Raw genomic sequence first — 17,500 nt, 5'->3', positions numbered from 1 at the left:
GCCGGATCCGACTGCATTCGATTCTCCGGGAGAATGAACTAACTTTAAGCTTTCTCTTCCTACTTCCGGGTTTCCAAACATTTGACATCTTTCAGTATTCGGGATCAAACCCAGTTCTTCTTCTTCTTCTTTTTCTTCTTTCCTGACATTTTTTGTCTGGTCTAGATACAGACACCAGGTTGCTCGCTTAATCGGTCTCAATAAGAATAAAATCCCAGTTGACAATCTATAAGACGTCTTGCTTCCTCCTGTCTTATATTCCTTCTCGTTTCTTCGAGCCTGGGCAAGATACGGGTATTTTCAGCTGCTCGGTCCACTGACCTCTGATGTAGACATATTTTCGACAAGACTGATTTAAGAAATTTAAAATATGAAGCAAAACACGATGACACTTTCTGTCATTCAGCGCTCCTCAATACAGTCAAAGGAGGACGTTGGAGTGGTTGAACAGCGAGGTCAGGAGATCAAGAAAATAAAGGAGATGCAGCAGAATGATCTAAAGGTGGAACTTGTAAAAGTCAGAGAAGTTGGACAGCAAAATGAAAGAAAGGAAGAGAGAACAGAGCAAAAGGAAAAGTGTAAAGATTAAAGATTAAATGCAGCTAAGGGCCGAAGGGAAGCACCAAACACCCTTTAGCAATGCCTACAGTGCACCGTGTGAGGTACGCTCGACGGCGCTACCCCTTTCAAAGGAGTACAAAATTTCGACAAGTACAAAATCACGGCCACTGATCTCCGCGCATCAGAATTGGTGGTGGAGGGGGGGGGGGGGGGGGGGTGGTGGTGGTGGGGGGGGGGGGGGGGGGGGGGGGGGGTAATTTTCGACAGACTACAATTCAGCGGGCTCATTAATTCGACCGTTGCAAGGACGCGCCATACAATATTAGGAAGCTGCAATAAGATAGATGAGAATGACAAGCCTCATTAACCGCAGTAATTATAATCCAAGTGGACTCGCCTGGGGGTATCAGGCCAAGTATGAATATGTGTGAATTGCAGTTACGAGATGATCAGAGGAATTTTTTTTTTTATATACTGCAATGATGTTCACATTTATTTTTACTGATAATGAACATCCCTCAAGAAAAACGCTGAAAAAATGTTGATAACAGTCATTAAGAGCGAATTTTAATTAATCATCAACAAATCAAACTGCATTAAACTAGAGTTAAGAAAAAAACAAAGCTTTCCTTCTTAACGCCACAAACACACGCACGCACACACACACACACACACACACACACATATATATAATATATATATATATATATATATATGATTTTCTTATAAGATTTATAATCTTATAAAACTGCGATAATAAAATAAATTTCCTTAAACCTGTTAATTATAAATGTATCTATCTTCATCAATAACCTGAAAAGTTTCATATCCCGCTGACCGTTCTCTCTCTCTCTCTCTCTCTCTCTCTCTCTCTCTCTCTCTCTCTCTCTTCTCTCTCTCATACACACACAAATAATATGGTAACAACCCGATAGACTTTCATTTTCATGACGCTGGAAGTGTCCAAATGTCATTTTCAATCGTCCACTATATCCGAACAGCTTCCGTTTTTCCAGCAATTTCGAGAGTGAAAGGTTTCTCTCTCTCTCCTCTCTCTCTCTCTCTCTCTCTCTCTCTCTCTCTCTCTCTCTCTCTCTCTCTCTCACTTTTTCTGTCCCTCCCCGATGAATGCTCTACTACATAGGATTCTGCGTCGACGAAGTTACAGCGATTTAAAGGATTTTCAGATTTGGGAAGGATCATCCTACCTTGTACATCGTTCCCAGTGGCAGTCAGATTGCTTCGGGATTTTCTGTGTAAAAGGTCTACGGGGGTCAGGGGTTCGTCTATGTATGTAAGAGTATGTGTTTCTTCATATGAATGTATGTGTATATACATACATACACACACATATATATATATTATGATATCATATATATATATATCTATAATATATATATATATTTATATATATATATATATATAATATATATATATATATATATATATAATATATATCTATGTGTGTGTGTGTGTGGTGTGTGTGTGTGTGTGTGTGTACGTTATAGACACCAATTTATGGGAATAAATTTAAAAAATATAAATGATATTTCTCTAATATACCTACAGTCATATGCACAGGAATATGTACGTTCATAAAACTTACACTGCCTTTTATATATCCCCGTGAATCTGCTTATCTGAGTGATTTCCATGAATTTTACAATAGTGTTATATTGCGAAAAAAAAAATATCAAGAATATTAAAATCTCCCGCCACCACAAAAGCAGGTAAGGAATCCCACAGTTTAGTTCTGTCAAATCTACAAGACGATTCCACCTTCCTTTATATATATACAAACGGCACCTGTTGCCAAGACTGATACATTTCGCGAAATGAGATACGTAACATTTTCCCCATATCTAGAGAGAGAGAGAGAGAGAGAGAGAGAGAGAGAGAGAGAGAGGAGGCAAAGAAGTAAATTGGTATCTGGATTACAACCAAAAAAAAGGAGACTTACTGTAACGAGAGAGAGAGAGAGACTGCTTCTTTTCATTACGGGAATCATGCATAAATTCAGGAGTGTATCTCCTCCCTCCCTCCCTCTCTCCTTTCACCAACGGAATGGAATCAATCGCTATGCAAAGGTTTTTCCACACTTATCAGATTCTATTTCGGGTTGTTGGGGCACAATCAGATTTTCCCCCAGGATTTCCTGATGGCCTTTCGCCCGGCGTTGGTGGGACTCTTACCGCATTTCATTACAATGATTTAACGAAATGTGGGGTTCGCCAGTTTGAAGTCTTTTTCAGGGACATTTATTTATTGAAAGGAATGTTACGGTGGAAGGGACTCGTTCTAAGTGGATATAAGCTTTCAGTTGAATGTGAGATTGCATTAATACGTACTAAACGCTTCCGAATTCTATCTCTGACACTTGAAGGTTTGTTTACCCTTCAAAAGAATAACTTTTTTGTAAGTGTCTGAAGCAAGCAGCTAATGTCGTGGAAGCGTTATGCACAGGCCGTTTTAAACACGATTCAGCAATTAAAATATGAATACGCCAGTGACCATTCTGTGCATTTCACTCTGTGGACACACCGACTACTTACTAGGAGTTCCTGTGCCTTGAGGTACTACTTTATATTGGCACTTCATAAGATGAACCGCTAACTAGTACAGGAGTAGTAGTCATTTCTAATTGAATGTTCAGCACAAGAGGCTTATGAACAATTCAACAGTTACTTATGAATGAGGCATTAGAGGTTGTGTTATTTTATTTCTGACTAGAGTCATTCACTGTTAAGGCAAATAGTTCAGAAAGACATGAAAGCACTTATGCAGTGAAACGTCAACAGTTATTTTTAATATTGCCCTTTACTTAATGTATGTAGGTATGTATGTATGTATGTATGTATGTATGTGTGTGTGTGTTTGTGTGTGTGTAATGTTTGTGTGCGCACGCGTAAGTATGTATGTATGTAAGATTTCAGCGACAGTAAATTATGCATATCCAATTGATCTTCTTAGCAGTACAGTAAATGGCGAAGTAGCTCACAGAATGCCGAAGCATTAACAAGTAACTATCTCATTTGTTTTTCCATAAATGTAAAACAAGGTAGAAATAAGGAGCGCTTTCGTCGAAATAGGAATAAATAAAAACTACGTATATATTTTTCCATGATCAGACAACTCTTGAACTAAACACCTACTACTGAATGTATATTATAAATGCATTTCTGTGTTATTATTTTTCGTATCTCCCTCAATTTCACAACGTAAATCATAAATGCACAATTTGTCAATGTATAATGTATAATGGCAATGCCCGCCTTGCCCTAGTGTCAGTGTATCAGTTATATAATGCTCAAGACTCAAGTAATTCAGAAGAGAGATTACTATGTTCATTTTCTTTTCTTTTTGCAAAGCCTACTAAAAACTGCATTCATTTGTTTTATTTTGCCTGTTTATATTTGTAGATTTTTAAAAGTTATATGGAATAAAACCAGGTTCTCTCTCTCTCTCTCTCTCTCTCTCTCTCTCTCTCTCTCTCTCTCTCTCTCTCTCTCTCTCTCTCTCTCTCAGGCAACCAGGTTCATATCTTGCCACTTTTTTTTCTCTTAAATTATCTAAAGTAAAAAGGTTCTCTCTCTCTCTCTTTCTCTCTCTCTTATAAAAGCAACCACGTTTATCTTATCTCTCCGTCTCTCTCATAAAAGCAACCACGTTTATCTCTCTCTCTCTCAAGCAACTATGTTTATATATCTATTTGCCTTCTATCTCTCATTAGAGAGGTTTCCTGGGTCTCTCCTTCCTTCTTTGTCTCGTTCTAAAGTAAACAGGGCGCCGTCTCTCTCTCTCTCTCTCTCTCTCTCTCTCTCTCTCTCTCTCTGGGAGCCCATTTGATTCTGTCACTTCTCCCCGATTCTGAAATCCCATCGACAAAGTCCAGAAGCTGCCTGAGAAACGCTAACACTATCGAACCCAGACGACCTAAGCCATGTCAACGGAAGAATTCGCAGACGACCCCAGAGACAAACACGAGACTCCACTGTTTTAAAACGACCATCATTCACAGGATCGCGGATTCAACAGTAGTCCTTTCTCTCTCTCTCTCTCTCTCTCTCTCTCTCTCTCTCTCTCTCTCTATATCATATATATATATATATATATATATATATATCTATATATATATACATATATATACTATATATATATATATTATAATATATATATAATATACTCTATGATATATGGCCTTGGTGAACGTTAGTTTTTATATTACAACTGAAGGAGTCACAAAATAATCAAAACAGCCATCATTCACAAAATCAGAACTTTAATTCTCTCTCTCTCTCTCTCTCTCTCTCTCTCTCTCTCTCTCTCTCTAGAAGAAAAAAAAAGATGAAGGTCCGCAGAATGTCTTTTCATCATCAGCTTACTTAGGACAGATAAAGTAGCAGCGATTACAAAGTATTAGTTACAAATATTTTGAAAGCATAGTAGTAAACTGACATGCCGCAGACCATCTAAGCTGTTGCTTAGTTCCCAGCTGTCTATAAGAGCAGTAAGGTCATTGTTACTGCTGTCTAGGTTGGTGGCTTCTCCTTGCTTTTTTATTGTCTCACACACACACACACACACACACACAGAGAGAGAGATAAAAAGCTTCAGGGAAAGATTAAGTGTCTTAGTTTAACCAGACCACTGAGCTGATTAACAGCTCTCCTAGGGCTGGCCGGAGGGATTTGATTTTCTTACGTGGCTACGAACAAATTAGTTTCTTAGCAACGGGACCTACAGCTTATTGTGGGATCCGAACCACATTACCCTAGAAATTAATTTCTAATCACCAGAAATAATTTTTTCTGAATCCTACCTGGCTGCGGCGGAAAGCGAACTCGAGCCACCAGATTGATAGTCGAGTACAGAACCCACTCGTCCAGTGAGGAACTATCCACGTTGATAGAATTATCCATACAACAAAGAAGGGCAAACTAGTAAACACGAGCAATCAAGTCAAACTCGATACGTCAGGCGCGCACGAGGAGCACTGTCGTGACCTTAGAAAGTGTATGACGCGGCTGTGGGGGAGAGGAAATGTTTGACAAAAGGAATTCATGATAGGCTTAGCAGTTGGAGGAAGCATACCTGTGAAAATCTCTTGAGCGACAGAGAAATTTACAGTGAGCCAATACTGAACCATTTTATTGTAACGAATGCAGTGAGTTTCCTATCTACAGCCATTCAATAACACGCAGACACCATCCATATAATCATATCCCCAGAGTGTGGTTATCAACTCGAGAACAATGACAGCATATTATCAACAATGCATCATGGCGAAATAACAATACTTGATGACATCCTTTACCGCAACCTCTAGTCAAAAACGTATGCAGAGAGAGAGAGAGAGAGAGAGAGAGAGAGAGAGAGAGAGAGAGAGAGAGAGAGACTTCATGTCAGTGGCTCATCAGTTTATTAGCAATCTCATTTCAGATAAGCACAATACTTTTCTGTTCAGTCACTTTAATATCTCACCCTTCGTGTGTGTGTGTGTGTGTGTGTGTGTGTTTTCCTGCTGTTTGCTTTCATATCATAGAAAAAGTAATTTCGTTGCCTTCATGAAAACAAATTTCTTCACTTTTAATGGTTATACAGGCTTGGGGATATTAATAACCAACTGACGGAGAGGTCAAGGGGCGAGTGCCTGCCAACAATGACAATAAAAATGACCGACGTTGACCTTTGCTGTTGTGACGGCAGTTTAGCAAAACGTTTGCACGATAACGAAATAGATCCTCAAATAATTAACAATGGAAGATATTTTCTGTCATATACTGAATGCAATTAATAAGATATTTTTTTTTATTTAAAATTGAATAAATGTATAAATTCCACCAGTTTCAAATATTCAGGTATCTCTTGGAGGTTTTAGCAAAAATGGTATCCCAGACGTTCTAAAAAAAATTTTAAAATAATTGTGAAGGATTTCGCATGTAAACAACTCTTATTTCTATGACCTTATCAGTAATCTCCCGCTTTGTCTTGGCTAGTCCTGCTCCTAATCATGGAGAATAATGCTCTTTATTTTCATGACCGATGATGGATGGGCTGCTACCGAATCACGTAGATATATCAGACCGACAATACGAAATCAAAACAGACAACACGAAATTAAAACTAAAACACGAAATTAAAACCGATAACATGAAATTAATTGACAACACGAAATCAAAACTGACAACATGATATTAAAACTGACAACACGGTATGAACACTGACAACTCGAAAAATAACCGGACGACACCAAAAATAACACATCGAACTAAAAAAAAAAAAAAAAAAAAAAAAAAAAACAGGAGCACTCAAAAAAAACAAAAAAACAATTGAGATCAAACTTGACTACTGAAAATAATTAAAATAAATAAGAACACTCGACATCGAACCTGTCGACAGCAATATATATGAATGGTCATGCTCCCTATTAAGGAGTGTGGATTAGAAAAAGGCAGAGGCAACTCCGACCAATATTAAGTTTTCAGATATCCAAAATTTTGGACTAGCCACTTAATGTGGGATTAGTTTAGTCTAGGGTACCCAACCCCACAAGAGGGGGAAGGAGTTAAGCTGGCGATGTACCATAGATACTAAACGTTTTTGTATAAAGTTCGTTGGGACACCTTTTCCTTTTCAAGCGTTTCTTCGGTCTTTTTATTAACAGTTATATAATTTTACTAAATTTCAGCTATTTTCACCTTTCGTTCAAGAACAATCCATCAGTCATTTAATAACTTAAGCTTCGTGTGTGAACCAAAAGATGCTTTAAACTCCATAAAGTATTATTATTAGTTTTATTAATATTCTAAGGTAAACGAAGAGAGAGAAGAGAGGGAAAGTTGTCCAAAATAGACTTAAGTCAAGTTAAGCAACATTGGGGCTGGTCAGTCGTTGGATGGGTGACCGCTCTCCTCGGCGTTGATTCCTTGGGAAAGGATCTTTACCATAATTTCCTCAGTCTACTCAGCTGTAAATGAGTACCTATCCCTGATGGGGTAGGGTCCAGCTATGGGTTAAATAGCAAAACTCAGCAATGATGGAAAGAAATGAAGGAATAAACGACAACGACGTAAATGGAACCTCTGGCAACAGAGGAGCCTCGTCCGGCAACCAGGTATTCAACCCAATTGTAGGGGAAGACGGTCAGGTACTTGGAGGTCGTCATCCAGCAACTGATCAAAACCACGACAGTAATCAACAGCCTGAGATTGGAGCTACAGAGGCAAAAAGGAAGAAATGGACAAGAGAAGAAAATAAGGAAATATGGAGATGCTACATCAGAAGCAACCCGACGGAGAGAGGTATATAAGAAGATTGATCAACATCTGGAATGAGAGGAAATAACACCCCCCAAACAGGGAAAGAAACATAGGCTGGCAGACCAAGTAAGGAACATAAAGAAAAAGAACTGGCTCTCCCCAACAGAAAGAGAAGAACTGGAAAGGGAAATGTCACACGACAACGAATTACACGAAGACGAACTGAGAGACGATGCCACAGAAGACGACAGAGAGGATGAAGTATCAAACAACGACACACGAAGAAACACCGACGAAGTAACAGAGAGGACGGAATGGGTAGAAAAGATTAGACAATGGATGGAGCCAGATACAGAGAGAACAAGATCCCCTCCATGAAAGCCTACAACCAAGGAAAAATTAAGGGAGAAAACAAGTGAGGTCAATGAATAATGGGCCTAATACACACCACCAGTATCACAGAAACAAATAACTTGACATATGCAGGAGCAAGATTAGTAGCAGAACTGATGGGGATTCGAACACCAACACCACCGTCACAACCAACCCAACAGAAACCAAAACAGCAACCTCCTTGGAAAGGCGCCTGGAAAAGCAAATCATGTGATGCGATCTGACTTGAGTAAACTGAAAGAGATGGCAGAAAAAAGGCTAAGAAGCAAGAAAACAAGGGAGGAACTCAACGAGAAATACAAAGTACAAGAGAGGGGACTAAACACACAATAGAAGATGTAAAACAAGAGGCTTAAGGCCAAAGCACACAAGATCCAACGGTACATGAACAGGAATAAGGTGGGCTCACCAACAGAACAAACTATTCGGAACCAACCAGAAAAGACTATACAGCCAACTAAGAGGGGAAGACAACCACCCAGAAATTCCTGAAGCCGAACCAAGTAAGAGACTCTGGGAAAACATATGGAGCAATCCGGTATCACACAACAAACATGCAACATGGCTCAGGAAGTCAAGGAAGAAGAAACAGGGAGAATAAAACAAAGATCACAGACATCACGACAGACACAGTCAGACACCAACTAAAGAAAATGCCAAACTGGAAAGCCCCAGGTTCCCGATGAAGTCCATGGATACTGGCTCAAAAAACTTCAAGGCCCTACACCCACGAATAGCAGAACAACTCCAGCATTGTATCTCAAATCACCAAGCACCCAAATGGATGACCACAGGAAGAACATCCTTAGTACAAAAAGACAAGAGTAAGGGAAATATAGCCAGTAACTACAGGCCTATTCACATGCCTACCAATAATGTGGAAGTTACTAACAGGTATCATCAGTGAAAGGCTATACAACTACCTAGAGGAGACAAACACCATCCCCCACCAACAGAAAGGCTGCAGAAGGAAGTGTAAGGGCACAAAAGACCAGCTCCTGATAGACAAAATGGTAATGAAGAACAGTAGGAGAAGAAAACCAACCTAAGCATGGCATGGATAGACTATAAGAAAGCCTTCGACATGATACCACACACATGGCTAATAGAATGCCTGAAAATATATGGGGCAGAGGAAAATACCATCAGCTTCCTCAAAATACAATGCGCAACTGGAATACAATACTTACAAGCTCAGGAATAAGACTAGCAGAGGTTAATATCAGGAGAGGGATCTTCCAGGGCGACTCACTGTCCCCACTACTCTTCGTAGTAGCCATGATTCCCATGACAAAAGTACTACAGAAGATGGATGCCGGGTACCAACTCAAGAAAAGAGGCAACAAAATCAACCATCTGATGTTCATGGACGACATCAAGCTGTATGGTAAGAGCATCAAGGAAATAGATACCCTAATCCAGACTGTAAGGATTGTATCTGGGGACATCAGGATGGCGTTTTTTGGAATAGAAAAATTGGGCGCCTTAGTTCAACTTACAAAAATGGCAAAGTAAGCGAGAACTGAAGGGATAAAGCTACCAGATGGGAGCAACATCAAACACATAGATGAGACAGGATACAAATACCTGGGAATAATGGAAGGAGGAGATATAAAACACCAAGAGATGAAGGACACGATCAGGAAGAATATATGCAGAGGACTCAAGGCGATACTCAAGTCAAAACTCAACGCCGGAAACATATGAATAAAAGCCATAAAACCCACATTGGGCCAGTGCCCAGTAATCAGATACAGCGCAGGAATAGTGGAATGGACGAAGGCAGAACTCCGCAGCATAGATCAGAAAACCAGGAAAACAAATGACAATACACAAAGCACTTACACCCAAGAGCAAATACGGACAGACTATACATAACACGAAAGGAAGGAGGGAGAGGACTACTAAGTATAGAGGACTGCGTCAACATCGAAAAACAGAGCGCTGGGGCAATACTCGAAAACCAGTGAAGACGAGTGGCTAAAGAGTGCATGGGAAGAAGGACTAATAAAAGTAGACGAAGACCCAGAAATATACAGAGCAGGAGAAAGACAGAAAGAACAGAGGAATGGCACAACAAACCAATGCACGGACAATACATGAGACAGACTAAAGAACTAGCCAGCGATGACAATTGGCAATGGCTACAGAGGGGAGAGCTAAAGAAGGAAACTGAAGGAATATAACAGCGGCACAAGATCAGGCCCTAAGAACCAGATATGTTCAAAGTACGATAGACGGAAATAACATCTCTCCCATATGTAGGAAGTGCAATACGAAAAATGAAACCATAAACCACATAGCAAGTGAATGCCCGGCACTTACACAAAACCAGTACAAAAAGAGGCATGATTCAGTGGCAAAAGCCCTACACTGGAGCCTGTGCAAGAAACATCAGCTACCTTGCAGTAATAAGGGTGTACGAGCACCAACCTGAAGGAGTGATAGAAAACGATCAGGCAAAGATCCTCTGGGACTATGGTATCAGAACGGATAGGGTGATACGTGCAAACAGACCAGACGTGACGTTGATTGACAAAGTCAAGAAGAAAGTATCACTCATTGATGTCGCAATACCATGGGACACCAGAGTTGAAGAGAAAGAGAGGGAAAAAATGGATAAGTATCAAGATCTGAAAATAGAAATAAGAAGGTATGGGATATGCCAGTGGAAATCGTACCCATAATCATAGGAGCACTAGGCACGATCCCAAGATCCCTGAAAAGGAATCTAGAAAAACTAGAGGCTGAAGTAGCTCCAGGACTGATGCAGAGAGTGTGATCCTAGAAACGGCACACATAGTAAGAAAAGTGATGGACTCCTAAGGAGGCAGGATGCAACCCGGAACCCCACACTATAAATACCACCCAGTCGAATTGGAGGACTGTGATAGAGCAAAAAAAAAAAAAAAAAAAAAAAAATAATAATAATAATAATAATAATAATAATAATAGCATGAGTCTTAAAATGGAGAAAACAATCTACAGATATGTATCTGAACAAATATATTTGAAAACAAAAGTAAACAGTAAACTTCCCAGAATCGTAAAGATTCTCAAAATTTCTCTGCTTATCTCTTGATTTTAAAATATATTTGCAGAGATACACAATAATAATAATAATAATAATAATAATTATAATTAATAATAATAATAATAATAATAATTATTAATAAATAATAAGAGAGACAACAAAAGTTCAGCGCACAGAAGGGATCTAGGCTAATGTCCGCGAAGAACGGAACTTCATGAACTACTTAGAGGAAGAAAGCGCCACGGAGTCGTTCATTTCGAGAGTTTTATTCGCTCGAACGAAGTTGAACGGCCCTGCCCCATGCAAGCTGAAATTGAAAAGTTCCTTTGCAACTGGCGGAAGAACGGTTATATTCTTCGCTTTGGTGCTACTACTCCTTTATTCTCTTTTCGGAGAAGTATGGGAGGAGTAAATGTTTTGTTCGCGAGGAGTCTCAACGATATAAATGAACTTATATTTTGCTTGTTCTTTCTAATGCACAAACGCACACATCCACACGCGCAATATATATATATATATATATATATATATATATATATATATATATATATATATATATATATATATACACGTAGATATATATATATATATATATATATATATATATATATAATACCTATATATACATATATAAGTAAGTTAATATTAACCCCATCACTAAAACATAAAAAGAAACTTTACAAAGTGTATATATACTATATATACACAAGCATAAATATAAAATGTATGTATATACACCTATATATATAGATATATATATATATATATATTTATATATATATATATATATATATATAGTAAGATAAAGATACGTAAATATATAGATACGACATAAGTACAATAAAAAATACTCATGGAATGTATTATAAATATGAGGAAAAAGTAACAAAGCCCAAATTTCACGAAAACGTCAAGAGTACGTGAAATAAAAAAATAATACAATAGACATAATAAAGAATATAAGAAGCAATATCTAAAATGACAATCCAATACTTACAAGGAAGAATCATAAAACCCCAAACGTATCGACTTTGGCAAGCCTAACCAATTGTACCGTGGCAAATCTTTCATCCAAAACGCGAATTGTAACCCTGATGACCACTAAAACAAACGCCAAAATACCCAAGACTTATCTCATCTCATATTCTATTCGTTTATCGGTCCACATCTCGAGAGATGTTTCTCTGTCTCTTTCCTCTTCCTCTTCCTCTTCGTTTCCCTCTTCTTTTTGTACAGGAAGAATATGCAAGCACGTGCTCCGCTGTGCTCTCTCATGCATGCCAAACATTTCATACAGCAAAGTGAGTGAGTCAGTCCCTCTAGAGCGGCCCACCCTTATTTCCAAGCTCCACCAGACGCAGACCAAAGTCGGGGAGACTAAATATTATGGGAGCTTGAAGCTCATTCGTATACAGTGGCTTTGTACTTTGGCCAATTACGGCTGCATAACCCTTTGACTATATTTACCAAAGTTTTCGTTCTCTCTCTCTCTCTCTCTGTCTGTCTTTCTCTCTGTTCCTGCCACACTTACTATCAAATAACCTTCAACTGTTATCTCTCTCTCTCTCTCTCTCTCTCCACATTTACTATCGAATAACCTTCAACTGGTATCTCTCTCTCTCTCTCTGCCACATTTATTATCGAATACCCTTCAAATGGTATCTCTCTCTCTCTCTCTCTCTCTCTCTCTCTCTCTCTCTCTCTCTCTCTCTCTCTCTGCTCCTGCCACACTTACTATCAAATAACTTTCAACTGTTATCTCTCTTTCTTGAATATCCACAATACTAATTCTCTCTGTTCTGAATTACACAAATCTAATCTCTCTCTCTCTCATCTCGTCTCTCTCTCTCTCTCTCATCTCTGTTCCTGCCACACTTACTATGGCAAATCAGGGGCCTTCAACTGTTTCTCTCTCTCTCTCTCTCTCTCTCTCTCTCTCTCTCTCTCTCTCTCTCTCTGCCACATTTACTATCGAATAACCTTCAACTGGTATCTCTCTCTCTCTCTCTCTCCCACATTTACTATCGAATACCCTTCAACTGGCATCTCTCTCTCTCTGTCTGTCTGTCTGTCTGTCTTGTTCCTGCCACACTTACTATCAAATAACCTTCAACTGTTACCCCTCTCTCTCTCTCTCTCTCTCTCTCTCTCTCTCTCTCTCTCTCTCTCTCTCTCTCTCTGCCACATTTACTATCGAATACCCTTCAACTGGTATCTCTCTCTCTCTCTCTCTCTCTCTCTCTCTCTCTCTCTCTCTCTCTCTCTCTGTCTGCTCGTGTCACACTTACTATCAAATAACCTTCAACTGTTATCTCTCTCTGCGGGAAGAGGTGGCGTAATTTGGCGTGTTTAGCAGATTCGCAATACGATGAGGTAGCAGGAAGGGAACTGGCATTTCTCATCTATGAAATCAGCAACAGTCCTAACCAAAAAGATACAAAAGCATTCATAGATATATTAGAAGGATATAATCCTTCAAACTGGAACAAATCTAATGAAAACATCTTGAAAATAATTGAAGAAGTTCCAAATAAAATCCAAGTGGTCAAGAGACTCATAAAGAAAATATACATAAACCAACATATTTCCGACAAGAAAATGAATAAGGTGAATCTTGTGAATATCCTAATTGATGCATTAGGAAAAAGAATGCCAAAAGCATGCAAACTGTGTAAGGTTTGGTATAGCATAGTCAATCCACAAAACCTAATCAGAAAATGTGCTGCATGCAACATTCCGACCCATCCACAGTGTGCTGAGGTAATACAAGATTTGAGAAAAGATACAAGAATTTTTTGTTCAACATGTCTATCATGGATAGACAATGTTATTAAATCAAGATTGAATGTACAAATAGTTGAGGATGAAGAAGAAGAGGAAGAGGAAGAAGAAGAAGAAAAAGAAAAAGAAGAAGAGGAAAACGGAAGAGAAGTAAACAAAAATGAAATGACAGAAAAAAATAAGGAAAACAAAGAACAAGATAAAAGTATGGATGCAGAGATACTCATTGATACTACATATGAGGCAATAAAGCAGCATACCTACGAAGAAATAAATTACGATATGACAACAGAAAAGCAAATCCCGAAGAGGCTCTACCAGATCTATACAATGACGGGAAAGAGGAAAAAATAGACAGAAAGACAAATCTGCAACCTTTTGAAAAGAGGGAATTGCAGATTTGGAGAAAGATGTTACTACAAACATCCTAAGATATGTCAAAACTATGAAATATATGGTAAATGTGCATACTTAGATGGATATGGGGATGATTGCAGAGATCTGCATCCAAAAATATGTAAAACCTAAAAGAAGGAAAAGGATGTAGTTCGACAAAAAATGCAAATATATGCACCCTGTAGCCATGGAATCATAATCAAATAAATAACCAACCAAGTAATAAAATCCAAAATAAGAAAGAAACAAATAAAGAGAGAAATCAAGAATATCAGGTAAAAGAGAAAAGCAAACCACCAATGAGATATGCAGAGGTGTCAGCAAAAAATTTCAAAGCATCAGCTCCGAAATTCTACTCAAGAGATAATAACTGTATTTATTATGCAAGAGGATATTGCAGAAACGGAGAAAATTGCAGATTCAGACACAAAATGAATAATTATGATGAAGGAAGATCAAATATTATGAAAAGTTGGATTTTTTAATGTCAGAATTTCTGGAAATGAAAAAAATAACAACATACAGAACAGGAAAGAGACATGGGAAAATCCTTATTACTACCAGTATTAAATGAAGGAGAAAACACGCAAACCATCATAGTGATGAATGCGCAGGGTTTAGTTACGAGTAACTCAAAAAGAAAAATAGAGTACTTAGAAGAACTAACCCAAAATGAAAAGAAAATAGATATAATGAATATAAGTGAAACCTGGTATTCCCAAGAGACTGGGAATGATGATCAAATAAAAGGGTTCCAAACTTATAGATCAGATGAAAAAATAGGAATCAAGGGGGAACCGCAATATATGGGAAAGACAAAAAACAAGGAAAAATATATGAGAAATATAGTAACTCAGAATGTGAACTAATAGCGGTAGAATTTGAATCTGAAAAATTGATGAACATAGTAATATATAGACCTCCTCCTAATACTAAAGAGTTTGACTTAATAATTGAAAAATTGGATGATATATGTAGAAATCACAAGGACTGGACTATTCTCCTATCTGGTGACTTCAACTTTCCTTTCGTAGAATGGAAAGAACGAATAGGAGATTGTGGTTGTACTTATACATATAAAAAAGAGAGTAATAGTAGTGCAGAAGATAAGAGGCAATTTGAAAAGCTATTAGATATGCTACTAGAATACAACATTCAACAAATAAATCACCTGCCAACAAGAAAGGAAAATACTTTAGACCTAGTATTTGTGAACGAGATGAATTATGTTAAAGAAATAATAGTTTATAATGCGAGTATTTCAGACCATAATGTCATAGAATTAACAGTTCATTCCAAAGCAAGTGAAAATAGAGATAAGCAAGAAATGAAAAAGTGGGAAGGATATGGAAAATAAACTTCTACAGTAAAAATATAAAATGGTCAGAAATTAATGAAGAATTAAACAAAGATTGGGATAACATTTTCGTAAGTGATGACATAAGGGTAAATACGGAGATATTATATAAAATATTGGAGAAAATAGTGGAAAAATATATACCGAAGAAGAAAAGTAAACATCATTCATGCATACAAAGAGACAGAAGGATCTTGTTCCAGAAAATCAGAAAGTGGAAAAAAGGTCTTACAAAAGAAAAAAATGCATGGAAAGTTATAGAACTAAAAAGTAAGATAGAAAATGCAGACAAAACGATTATACAATCAAAAGAAAATGAAAAACGGGACTTGGAAGAAAAAACCCTATTAAATATCAAGCAAAACCCCAAACTATTATACTCATATGCGAAGAAGATGAATAAAAGAAGAATAGAAATAGGCCCTCTGAGAATTGAAGGGAGATTAACGAATGAAAAAAAAAAAAGGTAAATTTGCAACATACTGGCAGAACGATATAAGAGAGAATTCACCCCTCCTAGAATAGATAATGAAGATAATGATATAGAAGTAAGGGATGAAAATAGTGAATATTTAGCTGACTGATATTAATGAAGCTGATATTGTGCAGGCTATTAATGAAATTAAAAATGGAGCTGCTGCAGGGCCTGATGGAATTCCTGCTATTTTGTTAAAGAAAGTAGTTCATTCTATCGCAAAGCCACTTGCAATATTATTAAGACAAAGTGTAGATACAGGCAAGATTTATGATGAGCACAAATTAGCATATATTACCCCTACTTTCAAAAGTGGATCAAGACTAGAGGCAAGTAATTATAGGCCTGTGAGTCTAACATCACATATTATGAAAGTGTATGAAAGGGTAATGAAGAAAAATATTATGAAACATTTAATAAAAAATAAAGGACAACATGGTTTCGTACCCGGAAAAAGTACACAAACCCAACTGTTAGTCCACCGTGAGAACATATTCAAAAATATGAAAAGCGGAAATGAAACAGATGTGGTTTATTTAGACTTTGCAAAAGCTTTTGATAAAGTAGACCATAATATATTAGCGAAGAAAATTAGAAAACACAATATCGTGGATAAAGTAGGAAGATGGTTAAAAGAATTTTTACACAACAGAAAACAGATAGTTATTGCAAACGACGAGAAATCGGATGAAGCCAAGGTAATATCCGGTGTGCCGCAAGGTACGGTGTTAGCTGCAATACTGTTTGTTATTATGATTGAAGACATAGCCAATAATGTTAAGGATTCGGTAGTGAGTAGTTTCGCAGATGACACAAGAATAAGTAGAGAAATTATTGTGATGAAGATAGGAACGCTCTACAAAGAGACCTTAACAAAGTATATGATTGGGCAGAGGTAAATAGGATGGTATTTAACTCTGATAAATTTGAATCATAAATTATGGAGACAGAGAAAGAAAGCTATATGCATATAAGGGACCTAATAATGAGACCATCACAAATAAGGAAGCAGTTAAAGACCTTGGTGTGATGATGAATAGGAACATGTTATGCAATGATCAAATAGCAACTCTGTTGGCAAAATGTAAAGCAAAAATGGGAATGTTGTTACGGCACTTCAAAACAAGAAAAGCTGAACACATGATTATGCTTTATAAAACATATGTTCGTAGTCCACTTGAATATTGCAATATGATATGGTACCCACACTATCAAAACAAGATATTTGCACAAATGGAGAGTGT

The 17,500-nt window shown here is 37.6% G+C and overlaps 1 protein-coding gene across 1 annotated transcript in view; it reads left to right on the top strand.

Annotated features, from left to right (window-relative positions):
• The first annotated feature begins 385 nt into the window (after positions 1-385).
• Positions 386-17,500, top strand: part of LOC135224751 (glutamic acid-rich protein-like) — a 59,564-nt gene continuing 42,449 nt past the window's right edge. Inside the window, exon 1 of the mRNA XM_064264077.1 lies at positions 386-578. Coding sequence (XP_064120147.1) covers positions 386-578 — 193 coding nt within the window. The remainder of the gene's footprint in view (positions 579-17,500) is intronic.

Source organism: Macrobrachium nipponense, chromosome 12, assembly GCF_015104395.2.
Source record: "Macrobrachium nipponense isolate FS-2020 chromosome 12, ASM1510439v2, whole genome shotgun sequence".
In the NCBI taxonomy this organism is placed as follows: Eukaryota; Metazoa; Arthropoda; class Malacostraca; order Decapoda; family Palaemonidae; genus Macrobrachium; species Macrobrachium nipponense.
The sequence above is the reverse complement of the archived record's forward strand: the minus strand, read 5'-3'. Positions and strand labels throughout refer to the sequence as shown.